The sequence below is a fragment of the Rhipicephalus sanguineus genome, chromosome 1, assembly GCF_013339695.2.
Source record: "Rhipicephalus sanguineus isolate Rsan-2018 chromosome 1, BIME_Rsan_1.4, whole genome shotgun sequence".
Taxonomy (NCBI): Eukaryota; Metazoa; Arthropoda; class Arachnida; order Ixodida; family Ixodidae; genus Rhipicephalus; species Rhipicephalus sanguineus.
The window spans coordinates 40,164,391-40,182,569 of record NC_051176.1 but is presented as its reverse complement, the minus strand read 5'-3'; the positions used below and the strand labels follow the sequence as shown (position 1 = coordinate 40,182,569).

The following is an 18,179-nucleotide window of genomic DNA, read 5'->3' as shown; positions in this document are numbered from 1 at the left end:
AGCTGTGCTACAGGAGGTTTTCACAGGTCATAAACTTTATTGTAGCAATTCCAAACAATATGTTGGCCACTTGGCATAGGCTGGAGCAATGGACTGACGACTTTGTCCAAGAACCTACACTCAAAAGGCACAGGAAAGTACAAGGTGCCTCCATCAAGCAGACCTGTATCAGCGCAACAAAAATGGGAAAACTGGCTTGGCAAACACACAAGTAGGGCAGCAATACTTTGTTAAATCGTTGACCATTTGTAAATGCCAAAAGGAGCAGCCACAATAATATTGTGGCTTTGGGAATATCTGGAATTCTGATTTCATCCTGTACACAAAAGGCACAATGAACCAAGAAGATGTTTCAGAAATACACCAGCATAACAAACAAACAAGAGGCTAGTTTGGTTAAAAGACAATGGACGCTGTAGCACAGGGCGACATTGGTTTACGAAAAAATTCGCCCTAGTTGGTAGTGCATGCTAAGAATTTTTTGCGCGTAAGCAACACAAGAACAAAAACAGAGAGAGACAATGCGTGCACTAACTTTCATGTTGCACACGAGGCAAACATTTATACAGTGCCGGTGCACTCGCACTGCATGATGGACCGGCAGTGCAACCACACTCACAGAGAAAAGAAGGAACATGAACACACAGTGCTGACTCGCAACTAAATTTTTTATTTCAGAAACGACACTTATAAGAACAACGCCCGCACGTTTCCCACATTCGCAAACTGAAGGAATGCAAAAATCATTGTGTACCAACAAACAACCAAGTGAACACAAAAAGCATTGTAGATCAAAGTCGCATGTACTGGCTTAAAAATTCATATTCGCAATCGTGTAACGTCACCGATGGTTCACTGATACATGAACCAGATTGTTTCCTAATGTAGTATGCCTCGTTCAACTCTCCAACAAACTGATTCTTATGTCTCTTCAAAATAATTACCTCAATGAATTTCGGGCGCACCCACGTCTGTTAGCATGAGGAGCCAAATGAGCATACCCTCTGGTGTTCAATGAGTGCTTGTGTTCTTTCAACCTAATGTTCAGACACCTGCCTGTTTGTCCGATGTAACTCCCCCCCCACACGTTAAAGGAATCTAATATACCACTCCCATATTACATGGCACGTGTTGTTTTCCATGTCTGGTTTTACAAACGCTGTCATCTTTTCTGTACATTCTATCTTGAATTTTCTTGCAAACTCTAGCCAGCTTGTTGGGGGCGGACAAAGAAACATTTATGCCGTATCGTGCACCTACATTCTTCACGCAATGTGATAAACAATGAACATAAGGAATTGTGACTGATTTTCTTTCTTTATTGAGAGGGTTTATCAGGGGAATGTGGTTCTGTATTACGTTTTACTTGCGAAGCACCAGAAAAAGGTGAACTTCAGTTTTTGGATATCAAGTTGAGGCTTATGAAACAGCATGTTTGTTGGATATATTCACGAAGATCCTCTAAACTGCCTCTGGATTCTTGTTCAGGTCACTCAAAAGATTGTAAAAAAAATGGCATCATCACGCCATGTTTGAAGTGAGCCATTTCCACGTCTTGCCCCCATGCAATACAAGAAAGTTTTAACAAACAAATTGAAAGGCTAAGATCTGCTGGTTATGACAATTAAGGAGCCATGTACTTAAGTTACTTCATTGGGTGAAAGGTGGAAAGCCACCAGGGGGAAAGGATGGCCTTGCAAAAGAGGCAGTGCAAAACCAGGTGAGATGCAGAAAGCTTGCGATGCCTCCGATCCTGGAGGCAGTCCAGAACCACGTTAGGTGAAGAAGGCTTTTGCACGGAGGTGGGGCAGGGCAGACACATCGACTAAAGAAAAAAAAGAAGATGGCTTTCGCCTTCCAGTCTGCTCTACTCTTCGTCTGATGGATAAGGGACCCTGTGAGTTTTTTCAACGAACGATGGGACTTACTCTCCGAGAAGTGCTTCTTGCAAACGTAGTCACGTAGTCTGTTGTCGTGCCAAGGGCCACATAATACAGCCCTGTGGGCCACAGGTTGCCGACCCCTGCCCTAAATCATGCATGGTTGGCATGCATCTTTATAGTAGAAAGGTTTACTGCAAAGGAGTGCAGCATACTATTTTGAAACAATTGATAATTATTACTTAACTGCAAATATAGTATGTATGGTATACGTATTAAAAAATTCGTCGATCTCAGGGAAGACTTAAGAATTAAATAAGCATGCTATCTCTCCTTTCTGATCAAGTTTGCAGGATGTTCATTTGCTTTGAATAAAGTAGAAGTATTTTTCTGCACACGTTTCTTCCCTAGTTTTCGAGCTGAAGGGCCCAATGTTCGAGAACAACATTAAGGCATACATCACAGAAGCACTACGTGCAGTTTCTCTCCTGTACAGACTCCCCTTAAGCATTCTCAAGCTGAAAAGCACTGCGAATGTCCGGTTATAAGAAAGAAATGAGACGCATGACATCCCCATCAGGTACCATGCAGTGTATTTTGGGGCATCCCAGGGAGGTCGTTCTTCTTTTTCAGTAGTATGGTTTCTAGGATGAGTCCTGCTGGACATCCCTAGGATGCCTGTGTGTTGTTGGGGGACTTAATCTGCAGCCCTAACCATATTTGATGCCAAGCTATGCTCGAGCCAAAGCCTGTGCCTTCTCAAGGCTGCCACAGTGCCCACTGAAATACTTTCTTATATGGTGGTGTCGGATTCACTTCTAGGTGCAATACTACTATAATCGGTTACAACCCCCCCCCCCCAAAAAAAAAAAAAAACGTAGGCTCTGCCCACAGAACCACGGCGTGCCTGTCACTCACCTGTGAAAGACAGTCATGCTAGCTGGTTTCCACTCGAACCGTAAGTACTTTTCCTCGGCTAATGTAAATGCTATGCATATTAATAGTTAGTGGTATGTTGTTACTACCTAAAACATTATGTTTGGCTGAGCAACGATGTCAGAGCCTCTGACAAAATGTACTAGGACGTTCGAAGTTTTCTCTTTTGTCGATCCTTTTTTGGACCTAAAACCAGCAACAGAAACTTGTGCTTGTACGGGAAAGTCAGCTTATCTGAATCGCTCAAGTGCTTGATGTCACGAAAATGAGCGAGCGCTACTGGATGGAGCATTTATGTGAATTCTTCGTGGGAGCGACAGCGGTGGCTGTGGGCGGAGCGGACATTTTTTCATAGGTTGTGACTGACTATACGGCGTCTGCATAGCTTGACTTTTATTGTCACTGAGCCTCGTATTTTTTCACTTTTTACGGTGTACAGAAAGCAGTCATCTTTCAGAGTTATCCCCCATGTATAATTTTGTAAAGTGGGCCTAGCATGGTGTCCTACATTTAATATTACCCTAAATTACTGCTGAAAGAAAGTGAGGTTTGAAGAAACTTTCGTTAGAATGCATGTAATGCACCTAAGCACAACTGCTTCAACACAAAGTATGAACTATTTGCAATCACTTATTGGCACAGGTCTGTGACGAAGATGTCAAAGCTGCTACAATAAATGTGATACTTTGTAAGCAAGATTTCATAAGGAGTGCAGCTTAGGCATGGGAGTTTTTAGATGAAACACAAGTCTACTATATATTGATGTGCCATGCTTATTGACCAATTGTTTCATTTTTTTTTTTTACACTTGCCGGAGTGACTGTGTTCATGAAATAAGCATAAACCAATAATATGGCACAGTCCACCACTGCCACAAATGATGCTAGTGGTGGTAAATGCAATTAGTAAATGGAATGGATACTGAGTGATGGTGCCCTTTATTGTTGGCTCACTGCAGTGACAGAAAGGAGAGGTGGATCCCTTGCTCTGAAAGAAAGGAAAAACAGTGAGAATGCAATACTATACCCAAGTCATGTATTCTAACCGAGTAATATGTTGTAAATGTGGAAACCCATTTCTTCAATAAATGTCACGTTTAGATGCTCATAGCAGCATTTTTATGCATGTGGATAATATGACCACCTCTTCGTGTTTGTGGTTAAAATTGAGGGGGTGGATTTTTAGGCACTATAAACGTAGCTTTTAGGCAGCCGAGATCGGCACAACCTCAATGTAGGCAGGATCAGAGCTGAAATAGGCAAGTTGAACTGTTTCTAAACTGCAACCTATTTGATGAATTAAATTTTCATAGCAGCCAATGGTGTAAAACTGCCACATATTGGCCTGTTCTGCAGCGAAAAGCTGGGTTGAGAAGATCTGCATTACTCTTGCTTAACACAGAGTGTATGAAGAAGCAGTATATGATTTACATGCTTGTACAGCAGTTATTTATAGGTGCCTCTACAGCCTTGTTACATTTTTCAGTAAGAAAAGTTTATAAAAATTATATTCGAGTCTCAGTAAAAAACAAAATGGTAGGTGCACAAGACAGGACAGCACACATCGCTGAATACAGTAGGAAATTATTGTGTGGGAAATGTCATGGACATCTTGCACAGTTTCCTGGACTTTGTCCAAGTCTAGCACTGGCATGTTTGGAGAGGTCTGTGACGTCTTCTGTGTAGCTCATCAGTGTCTCAGTGGTTGCTGATGTCTGCCGAATGTTTCTCAGTCCACAAGTTTGCAGTGTTAACGAGGTGTAAAACTATGCTGTTCAACTTCGTGGGATCATCCCATTGGTTATGCACACTTGCCTGATGGTACGAGCCATCGAGGTCACTGTCATCTGCACTGCACTGCTGCACGAGGCCGAACCTTGGTGGACAGAGGTAAATGACAGGCTGTTTGTTGGACGCCACTGGACGTGCAATGTCCAGCAGTAACGTTTCAGGGTGGTGGTTGTGATGGTTACCCAGTACTTCCACCGCGATTGCTCAGGACGAGCAGTCACTGCTAAAAGTCCACGTCTGACTTCTTCTCAAGCCATGCGTTTCATGATACTGCTGGGCTGTACTGCTGCTCTTCTTTCATACAGTAGCAACATCTTGTGAGGATTCCTCCAACCAACTAGGAATGTTTTCGTTATGTGAGAGTCCTCATGTCAGGACAATTTTTGTAACAGCTGCGTTACAATCGTGCCACTGCCAATGTTTCATTCTAGCTGTTTATATTTATTCACTACAATGTACAATAGCTTTTTTTGTCATTTTTTAGGTACGTTCAAGCCATAAGATAGTGCTGTGAGCCTTGCTAACACTATCCACATCTACAGTGACCAGGTATTATGCAAAGGGTAGTATGTTTGTAGCGAATCATTTGCAGCATAGTTAGTGCCTTGAGAGGTGGAATTATCCTAAAGCAGGGTAAAACATGAGTTTGAATTGTTTTAATTGAGGCTGGTTTGCAAAGTAGGAGTTTAGTGCACCACAAATTACTAGTAATTATTGCATTCACTGTTATGTCCCTCTTCAACTGAATCCATACATTTTGATGCAGTGAGCTTAAAGGGACACTAAACTATAAATACTAAGTCGATGTGGATTGTTGAAATAATGTTTCAGAAACCTTGCAGTGCTTCTTTGCAGAACAGCGCAAAATAGGACAAAACAATAAAGAACAGCAAAGACACAAACAAGTGCTTTTCTTTGTTGTTGTTTAGTCCTATTTTACGCTGTTCCGCAATGAATTATTACCAACTGGCCCAGCTTACCACGCTTCTGCAAATTATTGCTTGTTGTGCTTGTTTCGTGCCAAAGAAATGCTTAGTTTGAAAGAAAATCACATTTTAGTGGACTGTGCACTGTTAGCACAATTCAAAGCGCCTGTTTCTGAAAAGATTCTTTTGATGTAGCATGCACCGTGCCCTCCCCTTACTGCCCGACAGCGGAGAACAGACGAGCAAAAACGGAACTCTTGAGCCCGCCATGTCATTCTCGAGGGTAACGTCAAGAAGTTCTTTTCTCCATTAATCTAACCAAAATGCACAAGGTGCATTTTATGTTGCCCTGAAATGCATTGTAATGTTATTTTTATCATGGACAGTTTGAGTATTCGTGATTAATTGTACTGAGGCCCTTCGTCACAAGGCCATGGTACCAGAACATCCCACTGGTGGCGCAAATTGTGTCGTACACCTACCATAAGTTCTCGATTACTAAAGCGCTGCCGTGCATAATACTGAAGTTTCAGAAGTTCTCGGGTATTGAACTTTCACTTTGACATAAATATTTATTTGCCTTTAGTGTCCCTCTAACTACATTTAGGTCTTATGTTGCACGTCGTAGAGCTTACCACATCGGTGCAAGTATGGCCACTTTGTCCTTAAGCCATCCTGTCCTGTGGTACTTCACCATGGCCAATTCTGGAATGCAAAACTAATTGCATTAAATGTATGTAGTAAGGATATTAATGGCAGCTTCGCTCATGTTTTGCAACAGTCTCATTTTAATAGTTCATCTATAGTATGTCTCTTTAGACACGCACTTGCTAAAGTGATGATAGCACTTCTTTATTGTGTGGTGCTAGTTGGCAGAGGCAAGTGGCAAAAGCATGATGGTGCTACAAGTATGTGACAGAAAATTGGTTTGTACTGTCGTATGAAAATAGGTGGCAGTGACACAATAGCCAGTCACAGAGGTTCACGCCTAACAAGTTCATACATCGCCAGCTCACCTCGATGCCTTGTGAAGAATCTCTGAGCTCTCCTTGTAACGCTCTTCGTTTGCCACAGCTGCCTTTACGCACCTGGCCGTAAGAAGGGATATCAGCAGAATGAGTTGGGTGCAAATTTGCAGAGCATATGCAACTAATGGTGGAGTTTAAGCTTCAGTTTTAGCATCAGCTGCAGTTGGAAGCATTCCAGATTCATCATTCTTAAGAATTTGCCGTCCAGACAGGGGCAGCACCAGGAGGGGACATAAGGAGGCAGCCACCCGACCAAACATTTTCCTTCGACCCCCCATTGCCGCCCAAGAGCAGACATAGTCAAAACACAACTCATAAGTTCCCCTCCTCTCTTTCCCTCCAAAGAAACTCGCTTGTCCTGCCCCCCGGTAAAAGAAATTCTGGCACCCACCCCTGCGTCCAGAACCTGGGTGACAGAATACCTTCACTGTGTGCGATGCTTCTCATTGCAGTTGGGATATCTTGCACAAACCTGAATATCTGCTACAAAACCAGTGTGAGTGCTTTTTAAATAGTGTAGTAGTTCAGGGGAAGATGAAATCTTGAAGCGATGAAAAATCCTTGGAATACGGGTTGTCACTGGGGCCAACGTTTTTACAAGCGGACTTGTCTTTTTCAAGGCTGTAACTTTGAAGTAGCAGCCTTAAAGAAGACAAGTCTGCTTGTCGAAACGCAGGCTCCACCAACACCCCGTGTTCCAAGGATTTTTCACCTTTCAAATAGTGCGGTGCATACTAGTATTAGATATATACATGTCCTCTACATGAAGTTGGACATTAGGCAGCACATTTGCACTGTGTGCCCACTACACGTCACGCAATAATCACGTTGTGAAAGCAAATTTTACAGGTTGCACTAAAAATGCAGGAGAATCTGCGCTGCAGCAATCAAAATGCTGTACTTGACTGATTGGAAGCAACTTCAAACACTGCTCTTGAACTGTGGCTGTGGGTAACAACTGAATATGCTTTCAAGATTGATTTTAGTAGGAACTGCATCAGCAATAAATGTTTGTCAGAGCAATGCTCTCGGGGATGATTTGTCAATCTTGGAGCAGCAAGGGCTACTCGTACATTATGCAACACAGACACTTTTTACCACAAGAAAGTACTAATATCAGATGTCTCATTGATGATATGTCCACCAAGTGCAGTGCATAAGAATGGCACTATCTGCACTGAAATATAGCAAGTACGTGATCAGGTAATGCTTCAGTAAATTTGCAAGTTAAGCAGCCAGAAAGGGCACATCTGCTTCTCATAAAAAAAGAAAAAAAAAATGTCCCTACTTTTCGCGCACTTCTTTCCAGCGTTTCTGATGGCCAGCCAGTAGGACATTCACAGGCACAATCTCGCTCTCATCCTGAAATTCGAAATCAGCATTTTGTCACATGTAACACAAGAGGGGATTCTGTGTGCCGTCATTTTTCTGGTTGGAACAAGTTTCAGGAATAACACCTCAGGCATGCTAAGGCATGTAACACAGCTCAGGCCTGTAAGTTGAAATCAGTTGGTACAGTATATGTGCACCCATTTAAGCAATGTACTGCATCAAAACACAAGCTGCATGGCTATGCCAGAAAAATTTTGTTTCTAATGCTGTGGTCTCTTGACTATTGCTTCCGAGTCGAAAACAGTGTCACAGGCAATTTCTCAAGGACCATTGAATGTTGCTTGTTCTTAATTTAGTGAAGACAGCTGTTTGCCCGTCATGCATAGAAAGTGCCAAGTTTGCCTAAGCCGTCTTTGGTTCATCTTTATAGCTCACGGCTCGAAGCAGTTCTATCCAACTAAACTAAACAGGCGCTGTCAAGTGTGACTGTAGTCTTTTATATAGCGAGCATGTGGGTGACACCGTCTCTTGAATCGTGGAATAAAAAATCTGAATGTGCAATAACTTTTCACGATCACAAGGCCTCACCGATGCAACAAAAAACTTTTCACTGGGCCGTGGAACAGGCGAAGCTATTCGGAGGTCCTTGACTTTGCCAGTGTCGTCCTTGGGAAGTGGAACAGGTGCGGGCAGGAAATGAATGCCATTTTCATCGTCTGATGCACCGTAGTTTATGTTCTACAAAAGGGAGATAAATAATAATAATTTTATTTCCACCAATAGAGTACAATGTCGATGGAGGGGGTGGGAAAAAAAAGGGATTAACCGCTTGACTAAGTCCTCACCCCTCCCCCCCCCCCATTTAAATCAGGCAGAGGTGGTGGTGGCAATGAATACATAGTAGAATGATCACAATAACTGGCCCAAGTTACACAGATTACACACATACACTAATTAGAGTGATTACACATCACAACTATGCAGGATATAAACACATATGAAACAGCGAGAAGCATAACTAACGATCATGAATGAAATGCTTTATGCAAATGTTGCTAGAAGATAGCGACAAAAAAATGTGGGAACACATTAGTTGGCACATGTACGGGGATAAGACTTATGGAAGTACTTTTAAGTGTTTGAAGAGTTAATGAGAAATTCGCGGAGCTGAGTCTATGATTTCAGTGCCTGCGAAATGGAGTTTATTTAATAGTGATGGTAGTTGATAAGAAATTATTTGTATTCCATAATTAGTTCTCGTGTGAAGAAGTATAGAACACGGTTGATAACGATGTGGGTAACAATCCCAGCCGCGGCGGTCACATTTTCATTGGAGGCGAAAATGCTTGAGGCCTGTGTACTTTGATTTAGGCGCATGTTAAAGAACCTCAGGTGGTCGAAATTTCCAGAGCCCTCCACTATGTTGACCCTCATAATCATGTTGTGTTTTTGGGACATTAAACTCCAACATTTAATTGAAGTGATGTGGGTAATGTGACTTATAAGTCTGCTTACAGGCTAACCCTGATATAGTAGGCAAACATCTCTCTTGTAGTTCACTTGTAACAAAATTTGGGTTGCGGGAACAAAATCTTGCAACGGGTGCAGCTGTGTCACACAATTATATCGCTTGTATCACATGAAATACTCGCGATATAAGCACTTGAGCAGTGCTTCGTTAGCATAAACGATGAACTAGATAAAGCAGTTGAGGAAGACAACAGAATTCATGCCATGGAGACTGGGGGGTAAGGAGAAGAGGACAAAGAAGATGTTAGGAATGGTGACTTGAAGAGTACTCTGTCTATTTATTATGTGTGATCTTGCATAATTTGGCACAGCTGGCGACAAGAGCCAGTATGTGGGTGACTTTCTTTGTGGACAACCGCAGTGACACTGCAGTATTCAAGGAATATCAAGTCGAGGACAACGCTGGCGTAGAACTTTCTGAATATGTGACTGCAGGTGAGCTTCTGAACCTCATTCTGAATGAAGCCTCCATGTCTTCAGAGGAACTTTTGAAGCGAGGTTCCGTGAATGTCAACATTCCACTAAGCATTTTCAACGAGCTGGTGCTGACACCACTAAAAAGGAACTTCATACTCTGTCAAGCTTCGTCTGACGAGTTACAGGCAGTGCTGCGAGCCATTACAACTCAACAGCAGCAAATTTTGCAGCAAGGCGCTGTTATTGAGGCTCTTGCTGCTGCATTGACGAAGTGGGCAAAGCATTCGTCATGACTAATACATCCAGACATTCGACAACGCGTCCAACAATCCACAAGGGTGAATAGCTTTCTTTGGGCAAGATGCGAAGAACAATGGATGGCTGTCTGATGAAAACTTGGTGATGAATATGCGACAGTTCCTTAGCGGGGTACCAAAAAATCTGGCACGAGTGGCGATTTTTGAAACAGGAGACTCAACCTTGGTGTAAATGGAAACTTTCAACAAGAATTCAGTTGAGCGGTGGCATGAGCCAATAGTCTGCTGTTTTAAGTCTGGAACACCACTCGAGTATTTTCTTGAAAAACAGCAACTTCTTCACATAGCTACATCTGGATTGTTGATCTCATCACTTCTTTCTCTTATCATACACGGCTTACCTAGGGATTTGCAATGACAGGTTTTAATACACTGTCCAAAAACGCTTGAAGCGTTTTGGAATTACTCAAGCTATTATCGCATCCCTGGGCTGAACGAAGTTTCAAAAGTAAACAATATATTTCAGAGACACCAAGCATTAGCCTCTTGGGTGAAAAGTACTTGTTGCATTTTGGAAGTGACAGAATGGGCCCACAGAAGATGAATACAAAGATGGAGCAAAGGATAAATCTAAACTCGTTCATTCAACATGTGAGACCGTCCAACTTGTGTCATAAAGTTTACTGCGCATACAGCTTGACATGAACGGTTAAACTATGTGAGCTCTTCTAGACAGTGGAGCTTCAGTTTCAATTATGAAAAAAAAACAAAGCAAAGCCCAAGGACATATTCAAAGGCAGAACTGTCGTTGTACGGAGCTATGACGGCCATGAAAAGGAACACTGCGAATGGATGAGGATGTGTCTGAAGTACCAGTCACAATCTGTAGAAATATGCTGGCACTGGTGATAGAAGGCATTGAGTATGACTTTCTACTCCCTCATCCAGACGTGAAATTGCTGAAGCTTAACATATGCTGGGATGACACTGTGTTCGTGAGCCAAGATGTAGAACCAGGTGGAAAGAGAGACCAAATTTGCATTGTGCTGAAATCAGATGGCATTCTTATGATATATCTGGAATTATTGTGCTGAGGGGGCTATCCTCCAGGTACAACAAAGTTTGAACGTCCATTTAAACTGCATGACACAATGGTAGTATGGAAGAGACCATACAACCTCACCAGAAAAAAGGAAGCATGGCTGAAAGATGGGTTTGGGCAGGTGCTGGATGCAGGTATTATCTGTCCATCTGTATCACCATATGCATCACTGATCACCATAGCTCCCAGGCAGGATGGGAGCCTCCTACTTTGTGTGGCCTACAGAGCCATTAATAGCCAGACACATCTTATTCCATTTCCTATGCCTAGAATGGATGGGATTATAGACAAGACAGGTGGATGTTCCTGGTTTTGTAGTACTATAGACTTCTGTAAAGGCTTCTGGCAAGTACCTCATCAAGAGGATACAAAGTAGTGCCCCACTTTTATAACCCCATTTGACATCTATGAGTACAACCGGCTGCCTTTCGGATGGAAGAACTCGCCCAGTTGGTTCCAGAAAATGATGAATACGGTTGTACACCCTTTCATTCGAACTCTTCTGCAATGTCTGCATAGATGATATCATCGTTTATTTTAAAAGTGAAGTCCTCCATCAAAAACACGTGGCACAGGTTCTCACAGTTTTGTCAGAAGCCACCCTCATGGTCAACTTGAAGAAGAGTGAATTCTTCAAGAGCAAGGTGACTTTTTTGAGTAGAGTACTGGACAGCACTACGAAAAATACTATGGAGGAATCAGTGGCACGCATCACAAAACTTGCAAAGCCCTTTGATGTCTGCTCACTGCGTGTGTTTTTGGGGCTGGCCGGTCATTTTATGGTGTTTATCCAACACTATGCTCTTGAAACGAGGTCTTTGACAAGACTAAGGCAAAAAGATGTACCATTTTGTTGGACAGAGGTTTGCGAAACGGCCTACAAAGAGCTGGTATGAGTTATATCGTCTGATGCAGTTCTTACACTACGAGACTTCGCTCTACTATTCGAGCTCAACACGAATGCATTGCATTACGGAATGTGAGCAATACTCTATCAGCAAGATGAAAGCCAGCCAAGTAATCGCCAACTCCGCATAACTGGTTACCACAGTTACACTTTTAACAAAGTGGAAGTGAATTATATGACAATGAAGAAAGAAGCACTGGCCATCCTAAAGGCTGTACTTCCGTTCTTACGTCGAAAATCAAAAATTCAAATTGTACACTGACCACGAAGCACATACCCATCTTTTGAAAATGGCAGAGCCAAGAGGAGAAGTCACACAGTGGGTAAGCTAGCTACAACAGTTCGACTTTGAAGTGAATCATTGGCCAGGAGCTTCAATGAAAGACGCCGACGCAATGTCCGGATTGGGGATCATATTTGTTGATGTACAATGGAAAACAATAAGTGCAACCAAACTTTGGGAAGGGATTGAAGTTTTACAACTGACACAAACAGGAACAAACAAGAAAAATTGCAGTGCCTCCTGCACTAATTTCAAACATTCTGAACTTTTATGACACAAGCTGTCATTCGGGTGGTCACGATGGTTTCTGGCAGACCTACACGAAGCTGACCAAACGGTTCACATGGCCCGGCATGAAGATACAAAAAGATACGTGCAATCGTGTCATGAATGCCAGATCAACAAAGCAAAGTTTAAACAGCCAACCCAAAAGATGGTATTACCCAAACACTCTACTACACCATTTGAGGTCATTCACATGGACTTCGCTGAACTTCGAAAAAAATCTGAAAGTGTAAAAAAAACTCGTGCCTGCCTGTTGGGCATCATTGAGTGCACAAGAATGGTGGCAGCAAAAGCGGGAAAGGAGGACGCCAATAGTGTGATCTCCTTTCTAAACCGCGAGATGTTTCACAATGTGAAGGTGTTGGTTACAATGAACCAGCTTTCTGGAGTCACCAACTCAATGAATGGGCAAAGCAGCGTGCAGTTGCTTACTGCACCATATCATCCAGCAGCTGGTGGGCTAGCGGAGTGAGCTATACGGAACGCAGCACAGTACTTAAGTATGTATCCGAACTTCCCAGGTGGATGGAAGTGCTGCCTTGAAGCTGCAGTAGCCCATCATAAGTTGTCCTATACAACAGCTCTGGGATGCGCACTGCTGTTTGCTGCTACGGGAAAACCAACACATTTGCCAGCCGACACAACCTTAGGAGTTGAAGTTACGATCTGCCTGACAGAAGAGAGAAGAACTGAAGACAGTGAAATGAAGTACTGGGAGAGGATGAAAAGGAACTTTTACAAAAAACAGAATACAATGGACCCAAGAAGAGTTATGAAAGACTTCGTGCTGGTGAGAAAAGGATTGCCAAACTAGCGTGCTAATCACAGAGGGCCATTCTCTGTTGTCAAGACAGCAAGCCAACCGGGACATTTAAAGAGGATCTGGTATACAGGCCCCAACTGCACCGTCGAGTCAGCCTCTGTAGCCAACTTTTTAAAATACTATTATCCCATAAGGGATGAAAACAAGGGTAGGGGGAGGGAAGCAAGCTCAAGCACTTGAGGAAGAAGGTGACAGATTCCATGCCATGGAGACTCAGGTGTAAGGAGAAGAGAATAAAGAAGAAGTTAGAAATGGCAACTTGAAGAGTACTCTCTATTTATTATGTGTAGTCTTGTTGCACTAAATAAAGTACAGTGCAATGGGCAACTTGACAGCTGACGTGCTAAGCTGCGCAATTCGGGCGCCACGCGCACATTTTAGCAGCCTTCTTGGTGGCAGCGTAGTGTCAGTTAGCAGCGCTGCGCCGCGAGCGGCATGTGAACAGATGCATCCGTGACAGTCCAATTGCGTGGCACCAGAATTGACAAGCACAGTTTTGTAAAGGAGGCATTGGAATAGACTGACTGGATTTTAAAGTTCCTAAAAAGACAGGCATATTATGAGAGATGCCATAGCTGGGGCCTTTAATTTCGCCATCTAGGTTTAATATGTGCACATAGCCTGGCACAGTAGCACTAAATAATGACAAACACTAAAGCACGTGAAGCTATAGCAAGAATAGCGTTCGGCTGAGCCAGGCATCTTCTGTCGTTGTCAGTGCTCTGTGCTGGGAATGCTTCTTGCTATGAAGCTGTCACAGCTACACATGTAATTCTCTTATTCTTGAAGACAAAAGCAAGGATCAAGCCTCTACAAAAGGCACAATATTCCTTGAATAGTTAAAGCTTAGCATGCAATGATGTCATGTACATAACGCTATTCCTTTTCTCACTGAGCAGCATAAATGACGTGTATGTATACTTTCGTTACATTTGAGTTGGGCCTGAATAGCACGCCTGTCACCAACTACAGCCAAAGCAGTACCTCTAAAAGCAGTAAAAGATAACTTGAAAATTAACATGTTAGAATCTACCCAGAACAGATTGAGTTGATTCATTACATACAGTTACCCATCCAGCATTCAAACAAGAGCTTGCACTCGAGCTACTAAACACTCGTCATGATCTTTCTCTTTCGTCACTATTCCACAAACTCATTCACACCAGCAGGATGCCGTCTATTCACCTTCATCTGGCTCATCGAACTTCACACAGACTACATGACAACTTCAGCTTATCATGCATGTATGGTGAAACCGAGGCTTTTAACCCATCGGCTCTTCCACGAGCTATTCGCTTGTGGAATGACCTACCAGATGATTGGCATCAGAGCGAGATCTCGCAAAGTTCTTGGAGAGTCTTAAAAAATACCGTATTCTGTCGCATATAACCCGCACCCCTAACTTTATAAACACATTTTTCTGTATTTTGGTGCGGGTTATATACGGTATTTATGTACCAAAACCTGATATGTTGCATTTTCGCATTCATCCGTGCCTATATAGTACTGTTACCGATATGGTTTATTTTCCACGTTTTCTTTTTACTTTCTTTGTGTACATTTATTTGCAGAAAACACTTTTTTGTCAGTTGTTTTCATTTTCTGTTGCTGTTTAATTAGTTGCTTTTATGTGACCTTTTGTGTAATACCCTCGCACACTGTATCTTGCTTTTTTAGTATATTTTACGTTCATGAGTTCAGTTACATCTTCTGCACTAACCAATGTTTTACTGATGTATATTTATCTCTATTATGTATTTGCTGTACTGCACCCCTTACACAATGCCCTATGAGGAGTAAGGTGGTGATAAATAAATCAATCAATCAATCAATCAGTTTGCTTGCTAATGCCTAGCTAGCAGCATAGACACCACCCGAGTTCTGAGCACTGAAACAATGCTTAGACTGTAGAATAGACTTGAGGGTAAAAAATCTAGTCTAGTGTCTCCATTTGCTTTTTTTTTTTGTCTATACATGTTCCTGGACCAACCTCAAACCATTCACTATTGTTTTGTAGTTGCTAGCACTGCAAAATACAACGAATATGCCGAGTTGGTTGATCTTAGTAATTATTCGTCCTGTGGTATCAAAGCCTCATTTCTGCACTGTTTGAAATTCTGCCCATGTAAAAAACTGCATTCCTTTCTGGCACCCTCGGTATCCTGCAGCCATCATGTGTGCAAGAAAATGCTCACTGCCTTTTCCTTGTCAACTTTGCCATCATCGTTCTGCTCAGAAGCGTGCATAGGCTTATCTCGTAACCATGAACGACACATTGTATACAAGGAAGAATCCTCATCAAACTGGCTAAGGTCAATGCTGTTTTCAAATATCCTTCTGATGCTTGAATCTGTAATGAAAAGAAAAGCACTCATGAAATACATTTTCCCACGAAGCATTACCTGAAATAAATTTTACTTAGCATTTTTTTTACAGAATGAGCAGAGAGGAAAATGCAACGATAAGGGCAAAAGGCTGCTGTGTTGGCAGCTTAGTGGGGCCCTTGACCCGTTTTTCTTGGCACCGAAAGCCACAGAGTACAAATGTTAAAGCTTTGTGCATTTTTTGCACAGGCATTGGAAGTAAATTATCGGAAAAAAAGAACCGCTGAGGGCAACAACAATATTTACAGAAAAAGAAAAAACATCAACTTAATCAACCTTGTATGAATCCACACAATGCTAAATGGGAAACAACAATGTACAAGAAGACTGATTATATAAAGTATACAACTGTGCATAACTGAAGAAACTCACTTAACAGGATAGATGCAGAAACAATGCATAAGTGAAATATATTCCCAAGATAAAAAGAAACAAAGCAACAATGTGGTAAGTGATGTTATAGACATGAGCAGTATTGCACAAATTTATCGTTTTTAGCATGATTAGTCTGACAAGGTAAGCAGAAAAATAAACTATGTGCCGCAAGTTTGAACAAGAATCCAAGCAAGAGCGGAGTTCAGGAGGTGATGGAGATATGAAGTGATCAGATTCATTGAATGTTGCTGGAGTCGACGTTTCATTTCAACAAGAGAGCGCTTCTTAAGGTTTTTTTTTTTTTTGACATGTTAAACATGGCAATGTTATCATTTTCAAGTGAGCTTAAACAAGTGTGAACGCACTGTTTAAGTCTCTTTTAACCATGACTAGTGCAACAACAAGGTTCAAACCAGCAGGCAGAACAATTTTTTTTTTGACGGGGGGGGGGGGGCTGTTCAAACAACCTTTATGTATGTTTGTGCATGTGTTTGTATGTGTGCGTGTATATATACACATTCAAAATTGAAAAAATGTTATAACGCGATTCTGTAGTTTTTATAAGGTTACGTAATTTAAGAAATTGAGCACACTTTCATAACAAGCTTTGCTTGTACTTTGTAATGAGATTAAAGTGGGGTATTTGATCAATTGGTAAGATGCTAAGTTCTCTGAACGATTTGCTGGTATGTGTTTGCCTCGTGCTATTGCAATATGATGAATAACCTCTTTCTATAATAAAAATATCTTGTTTCTATTTCCTTGCGATGTCTACTCATGAGACTATGATTAATGCGAGAGGAAAATAATGCACCATAGAGTAAAAGCTTGATTGTTTTAACAGAAGGATCTGTCATAATTTACACAGTATACTGCACATCTTAGCTGTACTTCAAGTTACTTCATAAATGGGTTGGTCCCAGTTTAGGTTTTCATTAAAAAGTTGCTTTTACCTACCCGTTGTTTACAAGAATGAAATCTCCTCAACCTGTGCAAGGTCAATACTGCATTAATATATTTTTTACGCACATATCTGTAGCCAAAAGGGATACATTTTCTGACTATTGAAGCATTAGCTTTAAAATGCTGGTTGAAAGTGTTCTCTTATTCTATTGAAATAAATATCATTAATGCAAAAAGTTGAGATTCCGTGTAATGATGCCTAAAGGTTTTCACATATGGGCAGCCCGTATCCCTGGCATTCCAGCCCACCGATCATACAAGAAAACCCATCTTAGTTTCATGAATGAAACATACTTGGATTATATGCAGGTTGAGCAGCCTTTCGCACGCGTTTCCTGGGGCACTTCCGTATCTTCTTAGGAGGTTCATCCCTGCAACATCAATTGAAATACACTGTCATCACACACGTTATCGTACTGCGCATTGTTATCAAATAAATAACATTAACAAACTTACTGTACAGCAGAATCCAATGTTTTTGGTTCATCTTCTGCCTGACACAATGCATTTTGTCTAGAAAAAAAATACATTACACCAGCTTTACATATATTCAACTAGTAGAGACAGTGCGCCTCATCACATTTTGATCTCAAGTGGAATGGTGCAGATCATTTGATAAATTGTTTCGGCACTGTAGAGATTAGAAGGCTATTCTGCTATCTGTGTAATCTTATTGCAGTAGCTATTTCAGGTACTATGTTTAGTTGACCTGATTGTGTTCTTTGGTGTAGAACCATTTAAAGACTTTGTAAATACTGTGCGAAAACGAGTAGGCGGTCACAGAAAAAGCAGCACTTCAGAGAACGCTCTTACAGAAAGCCTCGGGCATACCAGTGTATCTGAAATCGAACAACGAAAGTGAGTAACGCTAGAATTGTGTGTGGTCACCTTTTCAAGGCATTTTCTATCAGGCTTTTCTCTACCAGGCCTTGCAGGATGGCATCAAGTCTCATTCTCGCCT

The 18,179-nt window shown here is 41.8% G+C and overlaps 1 protein-coding gene across 1 annotated transcript; it reads right to left on the bottom strand.

Annotated features, from left to right (window-relative positions):
• Positions 1-3,721: 3,721 nt before the first annotated feature.
• On the bottom strand, positions 3,722-17,587 carry LOC119385193 (protein lin-37 homolog). The gene is made up of 8 exons (XM_049413195.1): positions 17,513-17,587; positions 17,285-17,288; positions 15,692-15,846; positions 8,481-8,630; positions 7,849-7,922; positions 6,549-6,620; positions 6,168-6,237; positions 3,722-3,803 (listed from the first exon to the last, which is right to left on the bottom strand). Exons 1-7 carry the CDS (start codon positions 17,585-17,587, stop codon positions 6,198-6,200), a joined length of 570 nt encoding a protein of 189 aa, XP_049269152.1. The 3' UTR covers positions 3,722-3,803; positions 6,168-6,197.
• Positions 17,588-18,179: the final 592 nt, after the last annotated feature.

Bases quoted from the DNA above. Each gene is read 5' to 3' on its own strand.
- LOC119385193 (XM_049413195.1), bottom strand. From the start codon at position 17,587: ATGAACCTCCTAAGAAGATACGGAAGTGCCCCAGGAAACGCGTGCGAA. The intron at 7,923-8,480 runs GTGAGGCCTTGT...TTCGAATTTCAG, and splicing joins AAAAGTTTTTTGTTGCATCG to GATGAGAGCGAGATTGTGCC. The intron at 6,238-6,548 runs GTGAGCTGGCGA...TTTGCATTCCAG, and splicing joins ATTCTTCACAAGGCATCGAG to AATTGGCCATGGTGAAGTAC.